General features: G+C 36.8%; 1 protein-coding gene across 1 annotated transcript in view; it reads left to right on the forward strand.

The window, feature by feature from the left end:
* Window positions 1-23,110, forward strand: part of LOC108499708 (voltage-dependent calcium channel subunit alpha-2/delta-3-like) — a gene marked incomplete at its 3' end in the record, with an annotated part of 209,852 nt that overhangs the window by 182,931 nt on the left and 3,811 nt on the right. Inside the window, exons 6-10 of the mRNA XM_017819853.1 lie at window positions 2,582-2,713; window positions 4,133-4,193; window positions 4,278-4,428; window positions 11,543-11,617; window positions 21,871-21,960. Of these exons, the coding sequence (XP_017675342.1) occupies window positions 2,582-2,713; window positions 4,133-4,193; window positions 4,278-4,428; window positions 11,543-11,617; window positions 21,871-21,960 (509 nt within the window). The remainder of the gene's footprint in view (window positions 1-2,581; window positions 2,714-4,132; window positions 4,194-4,277; window positions 4,429-11,542; window positions 11,618-21,870; window positions 21,961-23,110) is intronic.

Consider the following 23,110-nt stretch of genomic DNA (forward strand, 5'->3'; position numbering starts at 1 on the left):
GAATTGTCACCAGCTTTCATTCTGAAGGAACCCAGTCAACATAGGTCACGTTTTGGTTGTGCCCTTTTATTTAAAATCCCTCCTTTATGCTCCTTTCAGTTAAAAAGATTCTATTAGTTTCAGAATCACTAGATTAATGTTTACAGTGATCAGCATTTGGATGATTAGTGTTGTTAACTTGATGCAGAATATAGATTCTACCAGTCACACTCAAGGAAAACCTCCTGATTTTATTTCCATGGAGCTCTCTACTCTGTAGTACAGATATATATAAACATGTTAGGTGGCTCTTCATAGATGGGCCAAGAAAAGTAATCCAAAATATCCATAGATATTTTAATGTGATTCTTAAAAGTGATTTATATTTCTATTTTTTATACATCGATATATTTTTTCAAATGCCATTGGGAGGACTTCACATTCAGTTTAGAGCTTAAGAGGTGGCTGACTACAGTTGTTCCATGACCTTATGGAGCTGGAGTGTTTATAGAATTGAAAGAAAATTATTATTGGGTTGGAAGGCAGAGTGAAAGTTCTGCTCACAAGTGGCACTATAGCAAAGGTTCATTAGGAAAGGGCATTAAAAGTTAGCCCTAAGAGACATGTGAGGAATTGATAAGACAGTAAAACACTAAGGTACAATGTGCAGTCTTGGAATGAGGTCCAAATGTAAGTTGCTAAGAACCACTGCAGTTTATTTAAAATATAAATTAGGATAAAATTATTCTGTTTGATTTGTTTGGCTTTTCACTGATCCTGCAGACTGAAGGGCATGTGAAGATCTTGTAGCCCTCTGGAGGCTTGAGAAATGGTTCCTTCTTTTTAACTGTAAGCAGGTTTTTCTAGCAAGACTAGAAAAACAGAATGAACAAAAAACCCGACCCTTCTAAACTTCGTTGCTCTTTTCAAAGACGAATTAAATTTACCACCTTATCTCAGTATTGTAATGCTGAGTCAATAATGCCACAGCAACTTTTAGTGATTTACATACTCCACTAGAACTTGTGAAAAGAAGCAGAATAAGAATATCAGTGTTTGAACCAGAACTGGGAAGTTCCAGTGGACTGAGGAGAGGATTCTCATTTTAGGGCTTCACCCCTCAGGTAATGTCCAAATGCCGAACAACGGATTGACATTTTGGAGTGCTGAAACAGGAACATATTTTTATAAACTGATGATAGATCCCAGTCTTGGCAGTTAATTTGTGATGTCTTGGTCACAGCTTGTTACTGGGGTAACTGCAGACTGGGAAACAACCGGACAATGGATGTTGCTGGCTAGACTAAGCTGAAGGAGTACCCTTGGACTAGGACATTGGTTTGTTTGATATGTGTCTGGTTGGATAGATTTTAAGTGTATATTTCCTCCTCTAGAGAAAGAAGTAACTATACTTGACAGTTTTTAAAAATAACAGCTGTTTTGTTGACCTTGCTTTTTCACATTCCGTCTATATAAACCTAAATATTTAGGTGAAAGCAACATGCAAACTTGTGTAGCTGAGATTTCCCTTTTTCTTCTGTTTTTCTTGATGAATGCCAGGGAAGATAACAATTCACCTTTTTTCCACTCCATTAAAATAGCATTCCAAGCAGTCTTCAGAAATCAGTCCAGCAACATTATTTTGCAAGCTAATGGCTGCTTTATTTCAAATGCTTGAGCAAATGTTACTGTGTATTCATGTATGCACACTTTTGCAAATTAAATAATGCAGCTGTGATTTCAGTTCAGTTTTTTCCTTTCTATTCTGCTGACTTCACATACAGATTGATTTGGGAATATGGTGTATCCTAATTGTTTCTCACCTTTCAAAATTCATGGTTTGAAATTCAGTAAGTTTTTAAGACATGTTCATTGATTTCTCATTTCCCACTGTCAGACCAAATCTGCAGCTTTAAAATGGGCTTGGGCTGCCTGTGCTTTTAGGGATTGATAGATGGGGATGTTTTAAACAGAACAGTTTCAACATCAAGGATTTACTTTGTAGTTTACTTTTAATGGGAATAAAAGAGAATTGGGTAAATGTTGTGAAATGTGGGTTCAATGTTTTCCTAATAATATTAGTGTTATTTGTCATGAGATTTTGTTTTTGTACGTATGTCATAATTCAAGTGTGAAATAAAAGGTATTTCACTTTCTGTTCCAACATGGAAATTTTCAGATTTAGTGAGAATGATCTTACCGAGTTGAAGGTTAAAAAAATATAGAGTGTGTCCATGAGACATTCCACGCATTTAGGGAAGGTAAATTGAGTAAATAATCTGTTGTTAGATTGACTTATTTATGTTCTTCAGGACAAGTGATAGAGTAGTTCAAGATAGATGGTCTAATGAGCAATTTTAACTTATCTAAAAAAATGTACCTGGTGTCTCTGCTCTGTTTTAATCATACTTCTGTTATTTGAGCAAATAATTTATTTTGAATCATTTATTTGACAAAAGAAAATAAAAATGTTCTACAATAGTTTGCTGTCAATAGATTTTTGGGTATTGAATGAGCTGAAGATGATAGAGTTCAAGGGATTCTACTTAGATAAAATAATTTTTCTTTGTGTGTATGTTGTTTGTCTGTTGTTTGTTTCCAGACCCGGCCATTGTAAATGGAGTTTATTGGTCAGAATCTTTAAATAAGGTGTTTGTTGACAATTTTGATCGTGACCCTTCTCTCATCTGGCAGTACTTTGGAAGTGCAAAAGGATTTTTCAGGCAATATCCAGGTAAGAAGTACAGAAGTTCTTACTTAAAATACAATAAAGAATGCTATGGTTGAAAATTTCCACTGAGTATTGTCACAAATCCTGACTTCAACAGATATTTGCAGGTTTGGTTTTACTTTATCTAGTTTTCAGAGAGAGAGATTTCTAATCAACATTTTCAACCTTCTGAATTTTTTCGACCAATTTTCATTTTGGGGGTGAAGCCCTCATGATAACTCATGTACTCATAAATATTCCTATTCAGGTAGGCATATACACACACATGAAAAATATCTTATAAACAGACTGTGAAGAAGGAGGGCAAAAGGATTAGACTCTTCATATAGGAGTGAATTTAAATAATGTGTTCTATCAATGCATAGAGTTAGACTTCATTATAATTTGTTGTTCAGCTTCTAGGCTTCCACCTAACCTGACATACTTACATTTAAAGTTTTCAAAAACTTGCTTTAAAGTTTATTTTCTCACAAACTGTAATAAAATGAAATTACATCACTTGTATTATTTCTATTGAAATAGGTTAAAACGTGTATTTTCACCTATTAAGTTTTATGTTTAATCCCATACCAAATTTACCACATTATAATAAACCAAAAAGTCAAATACACTGGTTCTCAGCTTCTGTAACTTTGGATCAGGCCAAAGTGGGGACTGTTCCTTTAACTGACGTGGTTTAGCAACCCATGTTTTTTTAAGTCCTGATTTAAACAAGTTTACTCTAAGCCTGGATGTCTGCAAGTGCCTGAAAGTAATGGTTGCTACATCTGTGTTAGTTTTCCATTGTATTTCAGTTCCCAAGCTCCGTGATATTTCAGGGTAGGAGAAATATTAGTCCTTGTTTTAGAGGCTGTTTCTTGTTTTGTGCTCGAAAATGAGCGTAAAAAAAAAAAAAAGAGGAAGAATTATCCTGTCAATTTTTTTTCCTTGGAAATGTTTTTATTGTATTTCTTTTGACCCACAACCAGGAGATATTTATTACCCCTTCACAGTGATGTGAGCAAAACATCAGGAGTATGACCTGTGAGAGAAGCAGTTGGTGTAACAAGAGCTGTTGAGATCAGCCATGGGTAGGAAGTGCTCAAGGTCTGGAAGGGCCTTGGCAAGCACATGATAAAGCTTGCCAGCACCAAAGGCCAAGTGTGAAAACACTTCTGTGAAAGTAGTACAATGAACATAGTAGGCCTTCAGAGGTTTTCACCTCACAGTAGGCTAAAAAGGAGTGAGGAAAAAAAGATTTCTGATGGTCTTATTTTATTAATTTTATTTTTCCCCTACTATTTCCTATGTTATAATGGCTCTGCCTGTTAGATTAAAGTATGAAACTCTATTAACCCCTACTTAGCCCCAATACCAAAGATACATTTTGAACAGGTACTGTGAAAATGTAATTTCATCTTTTATTCTCTCTTTTTTAAACAGGAATTAAATGGGAACCTGATGAGAATGGAGTCATTGCATTTGACTGCAGAAACAGAAAATGGTAGGCAATGACTACAGGTGTTTAAGAAATTTGAAAGGATAAAAAGTTCTTATCTAAAAGGAGTTGTTCTGTCTTGTGTCTCAGGTACATCCAGGCAGCAACTTCTCCAAAAGATGTGGTAATTTTAGTGGATGTCAGTGGCAGTATGAAAGGGCTTCGCTTGACTATTGCAAAACAGACAGTTTCATCAATTTTGGATACCCTTGGAGATGATGACTTCTTCAATATAATTGCTGTGAGTGTCTCAGGATTTCTTTTTTTTTTTTTCTTCCATCACTTCTTGCCATCTGTCATGTTTTACATCACAAAAAAAATGCTGCAGACAGGTGATGGATAACGTGACATTTGAACCCACTGGACAGACACTGTGTTTTTCCAGTGCAAGATTCTTCAGGTGACAGAGATTTCAGACTGTTTGTCCATGACTTGCAATTTGAAACCCCTTAAACAAGTTGTCTTGATTTTGGGGCTTGTAATATGTGGGTTTTTTTTGGTTTGCTTGAACTTCCTGTATTGCCTTAATTTTTTAAGTTCAGGGTGTTTCTGTGTTCCCCTTGTCTTCCACCTGTCTCCCCCTCAGCTACTGCAATACAGTGCAAAGTGATTAATATGTGAGAATTAATAGATTCAGGTCCAGCTTTTGCTGAAGCCCTTATGGCATGACAAAATGCCAGCATAGCTGCTCAGTGCTCATGTTTTCCTCAGTGGGAATCTGAAATGTTGGTATGTGTAAGCTGTGCAGAGGAGTTGCTGGTGATTACTAACAGTGAGAAATCAGATCATCAGTAGTTAGTTTTCCATGGTACATGTTTTAAATCTATGACAAGGGGTTGCTTTTACTAAATTTAAAGAGTAATGGGGTTAATCATGTGGGTAAGGATGGCTTTAACAAGTCCAAAACTGACATCAGAACTAGACTTGGAGGGGAGGAGGAATTGGTGGGTTTATAAATTTTCCTTTGCTGATATTATTTTGCTAATACTTTATAGGTAAATGGTTTTATCAAATGCATAAATCCTAAAAATGTCTTCGACTTCTTGAATGTAAGGAGGATTTTGGCCTTTTTTTTTGCTAAAAGGGAAGTGCCCTTTGTGAAATAAATGATCCCAGTGACACTGGTGCAAATCGAGATTCTATGGAGAATGAACTATGGATATGTGCATATACTGTGTTTTTAACAGATAGCGAGCAGTTCAGAATATCTTTTGTATTAATCTCCTTGCATGATAATTGCATAATTAGCAGAAACTCATGTAGTATAAAGACATAATTACATACTGTATCAAAAAAAGGTTTACTGTCCTTCAAAAAATTGTGATTAACTGTAATCTAAATAACTTCTGCAAGTTGAAAGCATGTTTCAACTAAGTAATTATTAAGATGCCTGACCAGCCATTTTTTGGTGTATAATCTCTGTGTTTATCAGCAGTTGTGATAGTTACTGTGAAGGATGCAGGAATTAAAAAGAAATGTGTTTTTTTAAGTGAAGTTTCTTACATACGTAGCTTGAATCCAAACTAATGATTTTGCCTACGTAGTACAGCAGAAATACTGTGTAAATAGTTTTTAAAAAGCAAGTGTGAAAAAAACTAATTGCCATTTTTTCCAATTTAAAGTTTAATTGAAAGTGAACTGAGCTGTGTGTAAAACAGCATGGAGTCACAGAATTTTAACGTCAGTTATTGCCAATGACACAAACTTCTGATCACTGGTTTGGGCGTTGAGAAGAGAAAAGAAACGGCAAACTGAGCCTTTCCCAGGCTGTCTCCTGTCCAACACCCCACTCTGTGCCCTGGTCCCAGCACTTTTGTTGCCATTTCAATCCCTCCCTTCTCCTGGCTGAGGTGCAGGAGCAGCTGAGGCAGCTGGTCCTGTGTTGGTTTCCATCAGCAGTTCTGGGCTCAGCAGTTTCTCTCTGTCCCTCCTCACTGCTCATTGTTTCTGCTCTCTCTGCTCTTCATTTTTCTCTTCACTGGGTCGCCCATGGCCGTGGTCCCTCAGTGGTGCCCCCACCCCGGTGTGGGTCACCCCCAGCCCATGGTGTCCAGCAGCACACCCCTTTCACCATGGCGCTTTTCCAGCTGTCTTTCCAAATGTTTCTGACCCCTAACAACTCCTTCCATGTGCTGCCTGTGCAAAGGCACCACAGCCCTCACCAGCCTGCTGGTGCTGCTGCCCTTTGGGCACCTCAGAGGTTGCTCCAGCCAGAGTTGGTGCTGATTGGAACTGGCTGTGATGGGCACAGGGCAGTTCATGGCTCTCTCCCACAAAGGCTTTGGCTCCAGCCCTCTCTTGCAGTGCTTTGCTAGTATCAGAAGTTCTGAGTATTTAGGAAGAAATGTAATTACTGCTGTAGTTACAGCATTTGTCTGAGGTAATTTTTTTCCTCTGTAGGTTCTCTCCTCTATAACCTCTTTTAGGATGGATGTGTGTTTGTTTGTTCAAATAGTTAGAAATAGTGGCTGAGAATTGTTTTTATGCTTACCAGCTCAGCTGTTTAATTTCGTTAGGACGTTGATGCTTTAGTGATTGTGCAAATATGGACCTGAAATTATTCACTGCATTGAAAGAGGTACCACATGCAGGGGGAACAAGGAACAGTGGCAGTGAGGAGGTGAAGTGCTGTCCTGTTGCCTTGGAGTTCTCCTGTGGGAAGAGTTTGTAGGGAGTCGTTTTGGACTAAGTCAAAAAATTCTTAGAATATGTTGAGTTGGAAGAGTCATTGAGTCCAACTCCTGGGCCTGCAAAGGGCACCCCAAGAATCACACCTTGGTGCTTGACTGTGTTGTCCAAATGCTCCTTGAACTCTGTCAGGCTTGGTGTTGTAACCACTTCCATGGGGAGCCTGTTCCAGTGCCAAACCACTCTCTGGTGAAAAACTTTTTCCTGATATCTAACCTAAACCTCCCAGACTCGTGCATAACAAACTTCATGCTTTGATGTCTCACAAGGCAAAAAAAATTAACAGTAGTGTAAAGAAACCACAACATTTGTTTGCTTGAATATGTAACCAATTAGCAACAGAGACCTGTGCTGTGGAGAATGGAGTGGACCTTTTAATGAGGAAGGGCACAGGTAGACTGAGTCTGAATCACGAACTTCTTTCAAGATGTGGTGTGTTAAACACATAGCAAGGGTACACAGTAAAGCCAGAGTCACTGTGACCTACATTAACAGCAAAAATTACTTCTGAAGCATTGCTTTGACCAAGTGCCAGCAGGGCAAATGAATTCTGTCAAGACCGAAGATGTTTCAGTGATCAAAACACGAGACAACAAAGCCCACACAAGAGGCTGCTTGGTGTGAAAGCACTGAAAATTCCATACAGCTTTTATCTGTAGACAGATGTTTGAGTGAGATTATATCTTACTCTTTGTGATTTCGACACAGCCTGGTGATGTGACAGCAGTTTCATTTGAAGGTAACATACACATATGTCCATAGAAGAAATACCCTTTGTAATGTAAGATCTGTGCTCGTACAGCAAGTCTCTGTATCTAGAACTGACCAGCTGTGCAGTGTGTGCAAAAACACATCCTCTGTGCCCAGATGGTGAAGCCTTGCTCTTCACACAGCACGCAGCTCAGACTGATTGCTCTGAAAGGCCTGTCCAAATTGTTGCTCTGTGGGGACTGCCTGGACATCTGGAAGTCTCAGACAAACAGCCAAGTACCTCCTTCTCTTCCCAGACCGAACTCTGAGGTGGAATAAGAGTGTTATTATTGTAGGAAATCTGGACAAACAATGTACTTATTAGATGAAGCAAAAGTTTTGAGCCTGAGTGACTGTGACTTTCAGGGTGGCTTTATTGTGCAGTGACTATTGGAGGAAATATTTGTATGCATCTGTGTATATATGTATACATATATAAATGTAGGTATAGCAGAGAGCAGAATTCAGTGCAGGTCTTTCCAGAGAATAAATATAAAAGGATGATGTTAAAATCATTTTAGCTTTCCTGGGTAGGTTGTTGCAAAATCCATCTGAAATTGATGGACTAGATGATTGAACTGCAAAAAATTATTGAAACACAAGAGTGATTTTGTGCTGCCTGTGTTAAAATTTGAGGTCAGTTCTTTGGTGCATGAACAGAGATGCCTGCAACAACAAGAGAAAAGGCATATTTTTCCAATTTGCTTTGAAGTGTAATTCCAAGTCAAGCATTAAACCAACAATATTATCATAAAAGAAGTATTAATTTTGCAAAATGCTGTAGTTTTTAAAATGCTTTTATAAAAATGCAAACTCCCCATTAAATTAGCAAAATATTAACTGAGCCAAGAATGTTAATTTTACTGCTTTAGCCACACCACTTTAGCAAAATTGATTAGAATAAAAGTATTTGTTAATTCAAAGCACAGTAATATAGTTCCCTGCTTTAATATGTAGCATTTTCCATCATAAGTGGTTTCAGCATAATCTCTATTTTTTAGTCCTTCAGGGTGGACTATGGATAAATTTACTTTTTAGCCTCCTTGAATAGTGAGATTCTGTATTGGTAATGTGTGAACAGCCTGGAAAAGGGAACAGCAGCCCAAGGGAACCTCTGTACGATCCCTCCTAGGAGTGGGCTGTGCTTGTGTGCCACTTGTAGCCCAGGGAAACACTAGTGGAAATATGAATTCCTTTGATTCCTTTCCTGGTTTGGCTTCACTGTTGGACCTTAGGTTGGGCTGTATTGGATATCTGAGTAAGCTTAATATAGCAGGAAACCTTTTACCTGTGTATTGCTGCACAACAAAATGTGCATTTAATTTATTTCTGTGGACCTTGCTCCAGACAGCTTAAATATGACAAAGGATAAATATGAAAAAAGCTAAGGAAAATGTATACTACTTGTGCAAGTGTGCTAGAACCATATATGTATCTCACTTGTGCTGTCTCTGTGAGAATAAACATTTTTATTTATCCTTTTTTTGAAGTAGGTTGCTTCTGTAAAGTAGGGCTGTGAGGACACTTAAAGCATGTCCTCTGTGAAAGCTTGAGCATCCTTTATCCTGCACAACTGAGTAACACTAAAGGCATAGTTGGAAACTACAGGGAATCTCTCTGGGATGTGATGCAGCTGGCAGCCATATAAGCTACATGTCTGTGGGAATAGCCTGATGATATGAGTTACTCAAAACAGTAGTTAAAATAAATCTCATAGAAATCTAGTGGACAGAAATTATGCCACTTAGATGCAAGGTCTGATAGAGTAGGAAGTTGTTTCATCTGTTTGCTGGTGGTGATGGGCCTGTAAAAAAATGTGGTGGTACTTACAGCATTAGGAAATCCTGAGTTTGCTTTCGTGCAGGTGTTGGAAACTGAGACACTGACTGAGAGAAAGGCAGACTTCAGCATTTTACTGCATGTTGGCCAACTACAGACACTGTGCTTGGGGTCATATAAAGAGATGTGTAATGACAGCTACAGAAATCAAGCTAAGAACAGGCTTAACTGGAAAATGTCTTCATTAAAGAACATGCTGAGAAAAACCTGTGTGAGGACAGGGAAAGGCTTGGGAGAAGAGGCTGGTGTACCAGAGCCTGTTACAGATTTTCAGTACTTTTTTTACAATAGATTGGAATATAGTCTTGCCTTTGGACTATAATAAGAGATGCTGTGTAGATTTGGCACTATTATTTTGCAAAGACTCTCAGGAGATAGATTGGAAGGCAGTCTGAAGGGAGAAACTACAGGGGAAAGTACATCATTTATCAGATCAATAAACTGTTATGAGACTGAGATGCACGTGGGACACTCTCAGTGACTCTAAAGTGTTCTAGAAGCCTTTGCCTTGTATTTTGCATTACCTTTGGAACAATTGATATGTCCACACACTCTCATATATTGAAATAACATTGATGGAAATAAAATAATTAAGGAAGCATGCAAATCCACTGCAAAAATTGTGTAAATATCTTTCAAGCACTTTTCCTTGTTTCTCTACAACCAGTTACTCTGTTGATGCTGTTGTAAATCATCTGTATATCCAGCAATAATAGGTTACTCTGGGTTTATATTTCCTTATAACTGAGGATTGAGTCTGGCACAGCGCCTCAAGAATAACTTCATGCAGTTCAAATTAAATACTCTTCCCTGTGCAAGAGTAATTATGTAATGATGAGCGTGGTGAGTAGTGCACAGTTAAAATGAATGGTGATGACAGGTGTCTGAGGTGGCTCAGGTTGCAGGGGTTTATGGTGTAGAGAAAAGAGTGATGTAAAATGGAATAGAGTAGAATAAACTTGGAGCTACAGGCAGAGAGAGTGAGAACTTGCAGTGACAGAGAGCCCTGTCTAAGCGGCATCTGTGACGAGTTGTTCATTGCAAGGCTTTTTTATTCCCACTGAGGTGGAGTAAGAAGGGAGAAAATGCATGCATTAATCTAAAAAAATAGATTCTAATGAAACATAATCTAATGAAATATTTTCCCTGGTTATTTTTGACTTGACTGAATGCGTTGTCTTTTTTTGTTTACTGTGGATGTTCTGACTCAATGCCTTGTGAAAGAGTGAAGCTGCTTAAAGCCTGGACGCAAAGCCAGTTTGATCTGTGATAACTTCTAAAGTGGATTAAATTAATGGGAGGAGGAATTAAGTTAAGGCCCTATCTAGACAACTATATGTAGACTCTTTGAAGGTACTGCTTTAATAATTTGACCTGTGTTGAAAGGTTTTAAAGATTTAAACGATCAAGTCCAAATATCAGTCAGGCATCCGTGAGTCTGCAAGGTCTATTGACTGCAGATGAGCCTTCATTTTTTTGATGCTTAAGATGCTTCTGAAAGTAGGACTGGGCAATCTAACTTACTTAGACCTTGCAAGATAAGCACATAATTCCTTCAAGGTCTGTCACATCTTCCTGACTTAGTGCATAATAAACCCCTCTGCTTGACTGAAATTCTGACAATTGTCAAACATTTCCAGGATTGATTCAAGCTTACAGATTCTTTCGGTGTAGTTGTTCCAATATTAACCTTCCAGAATGTTAGCCACTGCCACAAATATTTGTTAGGACTTTTTTTGTATGTAGCAAAGAATTGGGAGTTTTGATTGTGCTGTATCAAACATGACCTCTTCATATTATCCAGATTTCAACTCGAAGGATATTTTTGCCAGCTACCCTTAACTCCAGCTAAGTGTTGCCATCCATTCAATTAAATATTCCTTTAGGAGTATAAACCTCTGAAGCATTAAGAATCATGTAAAAGGAAAAAAAAACACAACCATTTTTTAAAAATGAACAAAATCCTTTTGTTCTTGATTTCTGTGAGTGTTTCACTGCAGTTCTAAACCGTTGAATTAAATTGTATCTTCCAAGCTTTTAATTAAATTTTTCATCGTATTTTGTATTTCTCTCTATAGTATAATGAAGAACTCCACTATGTAGAGCCGTGTTTGAATGGAACATTAGTTCAAGCAGACAGAGCCAACAAAGAGGTAAGGAATGAAAGTAACAAGACAGTGGAGAGACAGGATGCAGTGTGTAACAATGTGCCATAACGACCTTTTCCTGGGACAATTCATTCCATTATTAGCATTTATTAATTATTCTCCTCATGCTATTTCAAAGGAGTTTTATGTGACTCAGTAGGAAGAAAAAGAAATAACCTTCTAGTCAATGTGGTTGAATTAACTTAATGGAAAAATACAGAAATCACTGAAAATATACTGTTAATAAAGTTTGGTAATTATTTTAAGTAGAATATTTCAGCTGCTTTAATTTGAACTATCATTCTATTACCAAAAATTACTGAGGAAGAGATTACATCAAGTCAAATACTGAAGTTTAAACAAAATCGCAAAACAAATGAACACAAATATAATACTATACAAATAAAAGAATTTAGCTTTCCAAACAGGTCTGTCAGTGTAATAATGCACTCATTCAAGAATGTTCTGTAAAAATGTTCAAATTAGTTATATCCTGATGGAATTTTTCAGGAAAAAAAACTTACAGTAATTTCAGTGAAAATTGCATTTTAATAAAGATCTCAGTTTGAATCTGCAGCTTGAAGTTTAGTTTATTGAGTGCCATCCAAATGCAGTTGCTCCGTGGAGGCATGACTCTTAGGAGGGTAAGGTAAGATTGTTTATGCCATGTAAAATTATGAAATAAGGCAGTTGAAAAGTCCTGTGATTCTTGCAGAGGGAAACACCTGGAAGCCTTAAGCCAATGAGCCACTTGTGTTATTGTAGAACTTCTTCCCTGCTAAGGCTTCCTCTCCTCTTAAAGTGTCCACCTGTAATGAATCTTGCTTATGGCTGGAGGGGGCAGCAGTCGTGCATCTTTCTTTAAATAGTTGTCTGTTTTTATTAGAGGCTAATCAGAAGAGTTTCAGCTCAGCATTGAGTTGTGCTTAACATCCGGTGTGGTGGCTCATTTTTGCTGACGTCAATGAGATTTTATAGGAAGTAGAAAACACAGCTCAGAAAAAAACCTGAACTGTGTCAATACTGGGTCTTTTTATGTGTAGCAAGACAAAATTATTTTGATCTTGTTATGTTGATCTTTACTCCATTGTAGTATTCCCAAGAGTTCTTTGCATTTTACCTGCATACACACCCACATTCTACAGAAATTATTCTTCATGGGCTGCTTCCTTGGTATACTTGATATTTCCCACTGTAGTTATCTGAATATCATTTGGTTACTATGTGGAATGAATTGTTTCTAACAATTTGGTGTTGAAGTCTTGTGTGAACTGTGATGCAGTTTTCTAAATGAGCACTTTGTTGTGGGTGTAGTTAATGAGCCATGTGAAATCTGTGCAAGTTCTAGACACAAACCTAAAGATTCAAACATATTGCCCAGATGTCCTGTCTGGAATTAATCCTACTGTTAACCTTTCCATCACTCTGCAACTGATCAAAATGCAGGTTATCGTGCATCCATATGTTACTTAATGTCAGATTTGTTTCAATTTAATTAATCAAAAAGTTCTTATGCCACCCAGATGATGCTCAGATTTTATGAACTGTGCTCAATTGTTCAAAATAACTAAGTACAATTTCATTTTTTTGTTATTGAGAACAATCTTTGATATAATTTCTTGTTTGCTAAATTATTTTATTTATTTAATTATGGAATAGCTTTGTGCTTTATTTTGCCTGTAAATTGAATAATTCAAGGTTTGGAGGAATAATTAAATATGACTTTTTTTTTTCCTAGTTATTCATTCAGTGAGGTAGGTAATGTACTTTCACTGACAGATCAGAACTAGAGAATAAACTTGAGATAGGTAGCATTTAATAGTTCTATGTATTTGTATATGCCACGACTTTGTCAATCTTCATTTCTTTTTTAAGTGAGCTTTATATGTTCTTATTATTTTTCTAGTTAGTGTAACGAAGTTAAAAATTTATTTGCCTAAATACTCAAAGGTACAAAAGTGCCATTGTTCTGAGTATAGCTCCGAGTATTAAGTAAAGATTGTCCAAGGAGATGGACAACCACTTAATCTTAAATGAGTAATTCAGTTATCATGCTCCTGAATTCAGTTACAAACAACCCTCTGAAATATCTGATACTGTTGTAAGATGTGATGCTGAGTGATTTGAATATACTGACACAGCAAATTTACCTGGGGGCCTCATCAGAACCTCACTGAATTAACTGGAAAAGGTTCTCTTGAATTCACAGTCTGTTGGTCAGGCACACAGAAAAAAGATGTCTTAAAATGTTGTTCATGTGTCTGTTCCAAAGCTGGTAAAAAGCTATCAGAATGTTTAGCTGTGTTTTGGAACTCATCATAAGTATTCAGTCATTTGGGCTGTTACTGTCATTTCTGTGTCTGACAGATATACCACACTTGTGTAATTTTTTTTCCTGTGTAATTGCCACATGTCCCTTGCAATATCAGAAAAAAGTAGATAAAATTACACTTTCTCAACCAGTCTTACAAGGTAGATTCTCATTTGCATGTTCACTGGTAGTAATAACACTTTCTTTTGTTTACTAAGTGATAAAACAAACATGAAAAATATATAATGACAAACACTGTGTTATGTAGTTTTTCCAAACAGTCATCATGAAAATGTAACCATGTTCCTGTACTGGAAAAGTAGAACAGGTGGTTTACAGGCAATGTTTTCATATAGTCTGTTGTTTCAGTTTATATATGTCTACATATGCCTGATTTTTTTGAATTTCAGCATAGGTCTGAAGATGGAACTATATATTCACCCCAGAACTTTCTATCCTTTGTGTTTATGTCAAATAGTCTCCACAACTGGATGGGTGCAAGGATGACCACACCTCTTACTGCCAGTATAATCTCTTAGCACCAAAACAAATATAACCATTTTAAAAAAGAACATTTTTTTTTTCTTTTGCTGCCAAAAATATGATACTCTCGGGCACGTGGTGTGACTCTTGAGGATAGTCCTGTGCAGGGCTAAGGGTTGGACTTGGTGATCCTTGTGGGTCCCTGCCAGCTCGGCATGCTCTGTGATTCTGTGCAATGTCTCTTCCCATATTATAACTTCAAATAGAAACAATCAAAAAATGCTGGAATGGTATTCCATATTGTTATAGTTTTCTTTTATGTGGAAAGAGCAGACCTATACTTCTGATGATTGTAGGGACTGGATTTTTAACAGTTCACTCTACTACTCTTTTATGTAGCTAAACATACTCCTGACCTTACTTAAGGCAAGTATTACTTAATGCAGCATTGTTGCTGGAAGCATGCATAGAACCAGTTTTACCAAACTGTTAGTTCATGCTGAGTAAACTTTAATTTCTACCATTTTGAAGGTACGTGTCTCTCTCCTTCTCTCTCTCTCTCTTTTTTTTTTTTCTTTAATACATGACTGCCAATATAAAAAACTCCCATTAAATGATCCTTAACAAAAAAATCTCTCCACAACATACACAGAGGCACACCCCAGTTCTTGCTAACTGCATCTTGCTAGGTTCATCTGACATCACTTGTAGCAAATACAGTTCTTAGAAGCAGAGATAAGAAATTACTTTGAGATGTTTGACTGGAGCTTTTAATCTCATGCGGAAAGCAGCTGTTTCAATAACTCCAAATAAAAATTGCTTTCACAGGATCAGTACCCCAGTCTGTATTTGCCTTGCAAGTATTTATTGAAGAACTACTTTGCTGTCTTTCTGTAAGTCTCAGACATTTTCAAATGGAATCTTTCTGCTCTGAGGATGTCACTTGAACATGCGAAATGTCTTTCTTTGAACAGAGTTTAATCTCTAAACTTTAACAAAACAAAGAAGTAGAAATAGGAGATCTAGAAGATTAGCTATCCCTGTCACTTGCCTTTCATTTGTAGTGAGCTAAGGGGCAAACCAGCTTCTCAGGAGAATAAATAGGGTTAAATTACACTAACCTGGGGCTGGATGTGGGGAGAGACCACATCCTCTCTTTTTGGGAGAGCGGGGTGTAGTGTTTGCTTCTGCTGAGAGGGTTCCCATGTGCCAGCACAGACTCTGCCCTGCTCATCCTGAGCCCTCTCCTAGCCACAGCCTGGCTTTCCAAGGCTCAGGCATAAATGAACCCTGTGTTTGCCACCCCCAGCAGCCTCTTGCCCCAGGCACTTGGGCTACAGCCAGAGCCTATTCTGTTCCCCTGCACAACCTGGCTAGGTAAGATGAAACCTGGGAGCATCTTCAGGGAATGGAGCATAAGGATATTTTTTGGTAGGCTACAGGAAACAGCTTCAGCCTCAGGGCTTGTAGCAGCCTGGGAAATGAGTGTTTCTCAATGGTGTTGGTGCTGAATATTCGGTGGGATTAAGGGTAGCAAATGAACACCCTCTTTCACATTCAGGGATGGGTTGCAGAAATTCTTATCCATAATGTGCAGGGAATGTAACAGGCTTCCAGAGAGCCAGACTTTCAGAAAATCCAATTAGTCTTAAAGAAAAAAAAAAAAAAAGATATCTGGTGTCTGGTTTGCACATTTGCTCAGTGAAACACGGTCATTCTTGCTCCCCTCCACATCTCTTCACTTTTTGGGACAGAATCAGTATTGTAAATACAGTGTTAATTCCACACAATTAGACCACTTACCATTATTTTCTGACCACAGTGTGGGAAATAATTACCTAAAAGAAAAAAAATCAACTCTCATTAAAGTATGAAAAAGCATTTTTAAAGCATTGTAGCCCTCTTATGTCCACTCTGTGAGAAATGTATATTAGTTTTCAGTTCCAAGCATCAGGAAAGATATTATAAAGTCCACTTCCACCCTTCTCCCCCCGCCCCTTCATTTTTCTCTGTCTTTCAGGTAAGAACATATACCTGCCACTAGAGTAAATCTGTACAAAGTGCACACAGAGCAAGGAGGCTGCATTTCTCTTTGAATGACACCGCAGTTATTATTGATGAAGCCACATTCTTTCCTTCTCTTCCTCTACAATGTGCACTCTGTATTCCAGTTGCAACTTTACTTAAATTAAGAGTTAAAATTCAACTGGAATCTCTGAACTGAACTCTCTTCTCACAGCTACAATAGAAGGGGGTGAAAAGTTAGGTTTGCTTTTTAATTTATATGATGTAAATTAGCCAAGTTAGCCAAAGATTCTTGATCCTGGTAGAGGTTTCATAGGGATTGGTGTAATGAAGGCAAGAATTCGTTTTTGAACAAACCTCATCTTGCCTGTTACTTGATCAAGATCACTCCTTCATTAGAGCACTAATAAATATCTGTCTGATGTATTACAGTAGATTTAATGTAATTAAGCATTTTAATATTTTCATGTAATTTTATTATGGGAAAGAAATGAAGGTTGGAGAAAACAGTTTTTTTCAGCCCTGAATCTCCAGAATGTTGATCAAGTAACATGCTTTTCTTTAAGAAAGTGTGAGGGTTCTAAGTATCTAAACCTGTTCCCAACCAGCTTAAAGAAGAACCAAGTAATGCAGTCTTGAGTTGTAAATCTTCATTTAACTTTTTTTTTTTTTTTTTTTTACTACTAGCAGTAACCCACCAGGAGGAGACGCTAACATAATTAGTATAAAATGTTTAGAAATTTCCACAGGTTTTGATCAAATTGTTTTATTACTTTTCTGCAAAATTGTTGGTTCTGTAAGTGCTCGTTGTGTGTAGCTTTCAGAGCAGTGAGGATTTAATTGCACCTTGAATTTCTGTCAGATACAGCTTCAGAAAACATCCTCTTTTTTGGAAACCTTACTGAATGAGGTTTGTCTTTTATTTCTAAAACGCAAAGTTGCAATTTCAAATATGACAGTGATGGGAGTGGTGTTAGTATATGTGCTTCCACTTTTACTAAGATACAAAGTAGGCATCCCAGTACTAGATTTCTTCCAAGATATAGTGTTTCAGCTTTCATTTTACAATAGGACAATATAGAAATTTGTTTTAAGAATAATTATAACGCCAGGTGATATGACAGGTGTCATGGTTTCTCCACTTACTTCTAAGTTTTTCCAGCCAACAATTGTCATAAATTTCTGTGTTGGCACATACCTGCCCTGAAGGTTCAGTTTAGATCTGTGGATACTGTAAGCTATCCCTAATTTGCAGATCTTGCTTGAAGTTTCATTTATCACAAGAATTAAATGTGTAATTACATTGGGTAGCATAACTGAGGTTGAAATTAGTCTGTGAACCTAAATGTGGTTTAGTAATATAAAATATGTAAGGTATATTCGAATTTTACCAGACTATTTTATAATTTGGCATTAGCACTAAACAGCTGGTGCCTTGAAGTATATCAATTTGCTATACACAAATTTAAAAAAGAGTGGGAAATAGTTCAGACACTATTCTGTCACCGTCTGCACTTTCTCCACAAATTACAAACATGTGGAACTGCCTATTTTAATACCAGTTTTCTTGGGCCAAGAGGTTTTCATCTTTGAGAAACTCCATGTTACAATTTACCTACCCCAAAGGAGTCGGATGACAATCTGATTTAATGTAACTCCAGATTTAAAGTAACAATATTACAATATACATTCCTCTTTTATATGTTTTTTTAATGTACTATATATGGGTTGAGGACATTTCTCTGTAAACGTTTCCAGATGAAATATATCATCTTCTAGATGCACAGATAGGCACAGTAACTCCAAACTAAATCAAGAACTTACCCCAGTGTAAATTCAAATGACAAAAATAGACAGATGTAGTGTATAACTTCCAAAGGGCTTTTATTTTTCTATGCAATTACCAGAAATTAAATAACCAGAAGACTGATTCAGCAAAGAAGCTGAGTGAAATTGCCAATAAGAGGTTGGTAAATACAAATTTTGCATATTGAATTTTATTTAAGCAAATTACTTTTGCATATTTAGCTGTCCATGTCTGTCAGATCTCAAGAAAAGGTTGTCAGCAGCATTGCTTGGCTGTTAAAAAGCCCCAAACAGTAAAGTCTCACTGAAGTCTACTCTTTTTTTAAAACTGTCTAGCCATTGTAGACCTCCAAATCTTTCAGTTAGCCCCAGAGCACTGAAATTTGGTCTGAAGTTTTCTATTGCAGCAACCAATTTGCTCAAGGAGAATTTATTTTTAATGTGAGCATATTGAATCTTGAACTCTTTGGTTCAGCATTGGTTTTATGATTGCTTTTATGAAAAAAATCCTGTTTTCCAACACAACATATTAGGAAACAGAAGTGGTTGGATAATTATCACTAGCAAGGTAACCTGGAATTGCCCTGGCAGTGGGTTTTAAATGGGATGGTGCTTAAATGCATTTTATGGATGTGATGCACATTTATCTGTTAGCACGTGTGGGTAAACTTGCCTGTGACACACCAGTAAATATCACTCTCCCACCTCACACATGCCTCCTGATTGGTTTTTTTTCTTTCCTGCTTTATATGCTGGTGTGGTCCATCTTCACAAATCTGATAAATCTTTGCCAAGTATGTCTCAGGAATATTTGGAGTTACAGCATGCATGGATAAGTATGGAAACTAATAGCAAAGACTTGCAGTAAAACTGACAAACAAATCTGGAGCAATGTTGAACCCGTTAATGATGCTTTTCTGGAGGAAGCTCCCCCTTTTCAGACAATTAATAGCAAATATTGTGATTTTCCAGTGTAACTGTATAATCTCTGCTGCACATATCAGTTGTGAACTGTTCCCTCTTTGGAATCAGGGGAAAGTACTTTATTCATAGGCTTGAATCCGTGGTCCTGTAATCCCATCTAATTTGGATATTCTAACTTACCCTAAGTGGTACCTTATTTTTTGATAATTGTAAGTAGGCTAAAATAAAATGTGTCTTAAGCAGAAATAGGTGTGAGAATATGATTTTTCTTCTTTAGAAAAACACTGTCAGTATCCCCCGTTCAGTAAACCCCATTCTTCTTCAAACAGGCACATTTGTAACTACACCTGGGACAGGAACCCATTTCCTTTTTCCAGGCCCATCGGATGCATTTGTTGGTTTGCTTCTAACTTAGAGGGTCCTAACAAAGTTTACTGTAAAAACAAATAGGAGAGAAGCAAATCAAAGAGATTTGCATACACAGATTCTTATCAGATGTTGGGCTCACTGGGACTTTGTGGTTCTGACAGTGGACAGTGTTTAGAAACAAACAGCAGCACACAAGGGCACAAGAACAAGTGTGTGCATTGCTGCTGTTCTACTTTGAAACCTGGTAGGTACATGCAAAGAATTGTCCTGGCTGACATGCACAAGTGGATTTGTATCCTCATTCTCTTCATCTCATGTTTTTCAGACATTCCACATCATCAATACCTCCACGGCTGAACGTGTCTGTGCTTCCTCACTGCAATAAGACACAACTTCTGTTGAGCTCTGACCCTATAATTTTGTAATCAGACATCAGTGGCTGATTGTCATAATTGTGTGCCTAATTTGCATTCAGAATTACCAAGACTATGCATGTCAATTAGGTATATGAGTCCACAATTAGATATTGCACATTCTGGTATTGCACATGGAAATTAGACTTACAGTTGCCCAGCAATGATTGTGCACACAGTTGGACAGATATCCAAGTCAGACTATAGGAAATTCAGATATTAGTCTGTAAGGGCTCCAATAGGATAGTAAAGAGAAGTTGAGATGAACCAACATTGTACAATTTATTACTAAAAAGAGCTCTTTAAAACGTAAAGTTTAAAATACGCTTTTTGACTCATTAAGAGCAGGGAACTCCTGGGTTTGGGGATCTGTTTGGTTCCTGAAAGTTATTGAAAGTGGAGTTGAGGTGTTTTTTTATCTCATTCTGAAATCCCTTTTACTTCAAACTGATGTTTCAGTGGTTAATGTCCTGCCCTGACATTTTTTCACTACTGTAAGGGCTGGAATACACTTTTCTGTTTTGCAGTGCTTTTGTAATGGATGAAATTACTGAGTGGGAGTTGGAGACATGTGTGGGCAATCTGTAGAGAAATTTTGAGAAGAATATTAGTTTGAAACTTTGCTTTTCTCATACACAACTAATGCAATGCTTTTTAAAATGCCTTTCCCAGTACCAAATAGGGCACTTTAACATGACTGGCAGAGCATTGTTGTACTGCCTGGACATGTCTGAAATGGGGAAAAAAATGTGTTTTTGAAATTTGGAGCTTTTCTCCTTACAGATTCTCCTTAAAACAACAGCCTGACAGGTTATAGTTGTGTCAATAGTACACCCTTGGAAGTCACAATAAGGTACCACTCTTTGAGAGTGTAAACAAGCAGCCTCTCTGAAAGCACAACAGTATATTTTGATTGTTTGCTAATAAACATCGTGAGCCAGATGTAGAGTGAACAGTCTGATTAAGCCATTCTTTGTGCTGCCTGTGAAATAAGACATGATTTGTTTTGGCATGAATCCAGTTAATGCCACACATTGAGGGCATCTGGTATGATAAGGTAGGGAAACAAAGAAATGTTAACTTGCATGTTTTGTGATTTCTTTTTTTTTTTCCAGTGGACATAAAGTGCTGAAATTCTCAAAAAAAAAATGAAGATAAGGCAGAGAATGGACTTGGTTTAAAAAAAAAAACAAATAAAAAACTACAAACCCCTCCAGTCAAAGACCAAACCACACGTGCATTTGGGCTTTTTTTAACCTTTTGCAGAATCACCTTGTAACATCTGTCCACTCTGAAGCCTGGAGGCAGAAAACATTGATTTTTTTAAATATTGATAATGCATGGATTAATTTTTTACCACTTTTACTGTGTTGTATCAAAAAAACGGCACTACTGTATTTCTTCACATATCAACAGTATACTTTTCAGAACTTGTATAAATAGAGTTATGGTGAGAGAAAATGTTTGTTCTTCTGACTGATCACGTGAACTGAATTATACACTAGAGATTATATAATTTAGTATTAATTTTAGATAATCTGTTTATGCTGCGTGTTCATTCTTGATAATTCATAGGCCTTGTGATAACAATGGAATAATAGTTTGAAAGAATATTGTGAAGTGAGAAGAAGATATGGATAACACTAAAGAGAAACACAAAAAAATAAAATCAACCAAGGAAAAATTGCTTGATTGAATAAGTAGCTAAAAATGTATCTTGTGTAACCTTTGCATTATTATTGTTCTAACACATCCTTAGTTTGGTGTTACTTCAAGAGTCCAAAAGGATTAATTTTGGTTTATGAGCTGGTGTATTCAGTCATTTAAACCTAAGAAGTAGGTTTAAAGTATTCAGAAATAATCATTGATATCAACAAGTATGTTGTGACAACATCCTGACAAGGAAAACTTTCTTGTTCATGTTTCAGCATTTCAGGGAACACCTTGACAAACTTTTTGCAAAAGGAATTGGAATGCTGGACATTGCTTTAAATGAAGCTTTCAACATGCTCAATGAAGTAAGTTCATGCTTTTCAGATTTACACTGGGGACACCTTTCTTGCTGTTTAGCAGTTTCAGTTTTAAAATAATAATTTCGAACTCAAAAATGTGATGGTAGTAATATATTATCCATAGAACAAGAATTCTGTATAATCTATATGTGGTGGAATATATAAACAAATGTACATTTTTTAATGTGTATGTTTTATATTGATGTATTTTGTGTCTATATATACACCTATACACACATGTGTGCATTAAATAAGGTTTATTTCAGCAGCTGTTCTATGTGTTAAAAAATACCAGGGTAACATGCAAATTTCACAGTTTGTTCTTTTTTTATTTGGAAGAGCTAATATTTCGAGAATGACACGAATTTGTATATTTATAAACACTTTGAGAATACACTGTTATTAGAGTTGTGAAATTACTGTTTATAGGTTTGACTTCTGGCATGACAATTATCATTTATTGCTTATATAAAGGAAGTTACTTGAACACTTTTGTACTTCTGAAATGCTCTAAGATAGAGGGAGAAATATAAAGCTTTGTCGAACCAGCTCAAAGGTATTGTTTTAACTATTTGTCTGCCAAAAACATGCAGGTAACTTTCTGATAACATTCCTGTGAATAATGCCTATAAACAGGAGTACAGTCTCTAGGAGGTGAACATCATGATCATGGAGATAATCTAGTGCAGGGCCTGCTTTTGCTCACAGGGTGCACATCAGTCTTAGGGGTTATGGTGATTTTATGTGGTGTATTTCAGAGAGATTTTTCTTGTCATTTCTGGCAAAAGTAAAATATATTGTCAGTCCATGCGTTTCAGCAAAGGACAACTTTAGCAGCATTTTAACTCAGCTGACTATATGCTTTCTTGGAGATGTTCATTGGAAAAAAGCATGGAAAGAAAGGAGGAAAGTGAACAGTAGCAGTAATGAATTCTGTATCTTAATTCCGTACCTTTAGAATTAATATGCATCCTAACTAACCTCAGTTGGATTTTAAGAATTCAGAAAAAATAGTCATAACTCACAAATTAGTAGATTATAAAATAAAGATTGAACTAGACCAAATAGTGTTTTTAGAAACTTTATTATTATCACTTATATTTACCAGGGTTGTTCTGGAAAGAAAAATTTCAGTCACAAATACAGGTAGCTTATC

This window comes from Lepidothrix coronata, unplaced genomic scaffold (assembly GCF_001604755.1).
Source record: "Lepidothrix coronata isolate B3197 unplaced genomic scaffold, Lepidothrix_coronata-1.0 Scaffold78, whole genome shotgun sequence".
Lineage (NCBI taxonomy): Eukaryota > Metazoa > Chordata > Aves > Passeriformes > Pipridae > Lepidothrix > Lepidothrix coronata.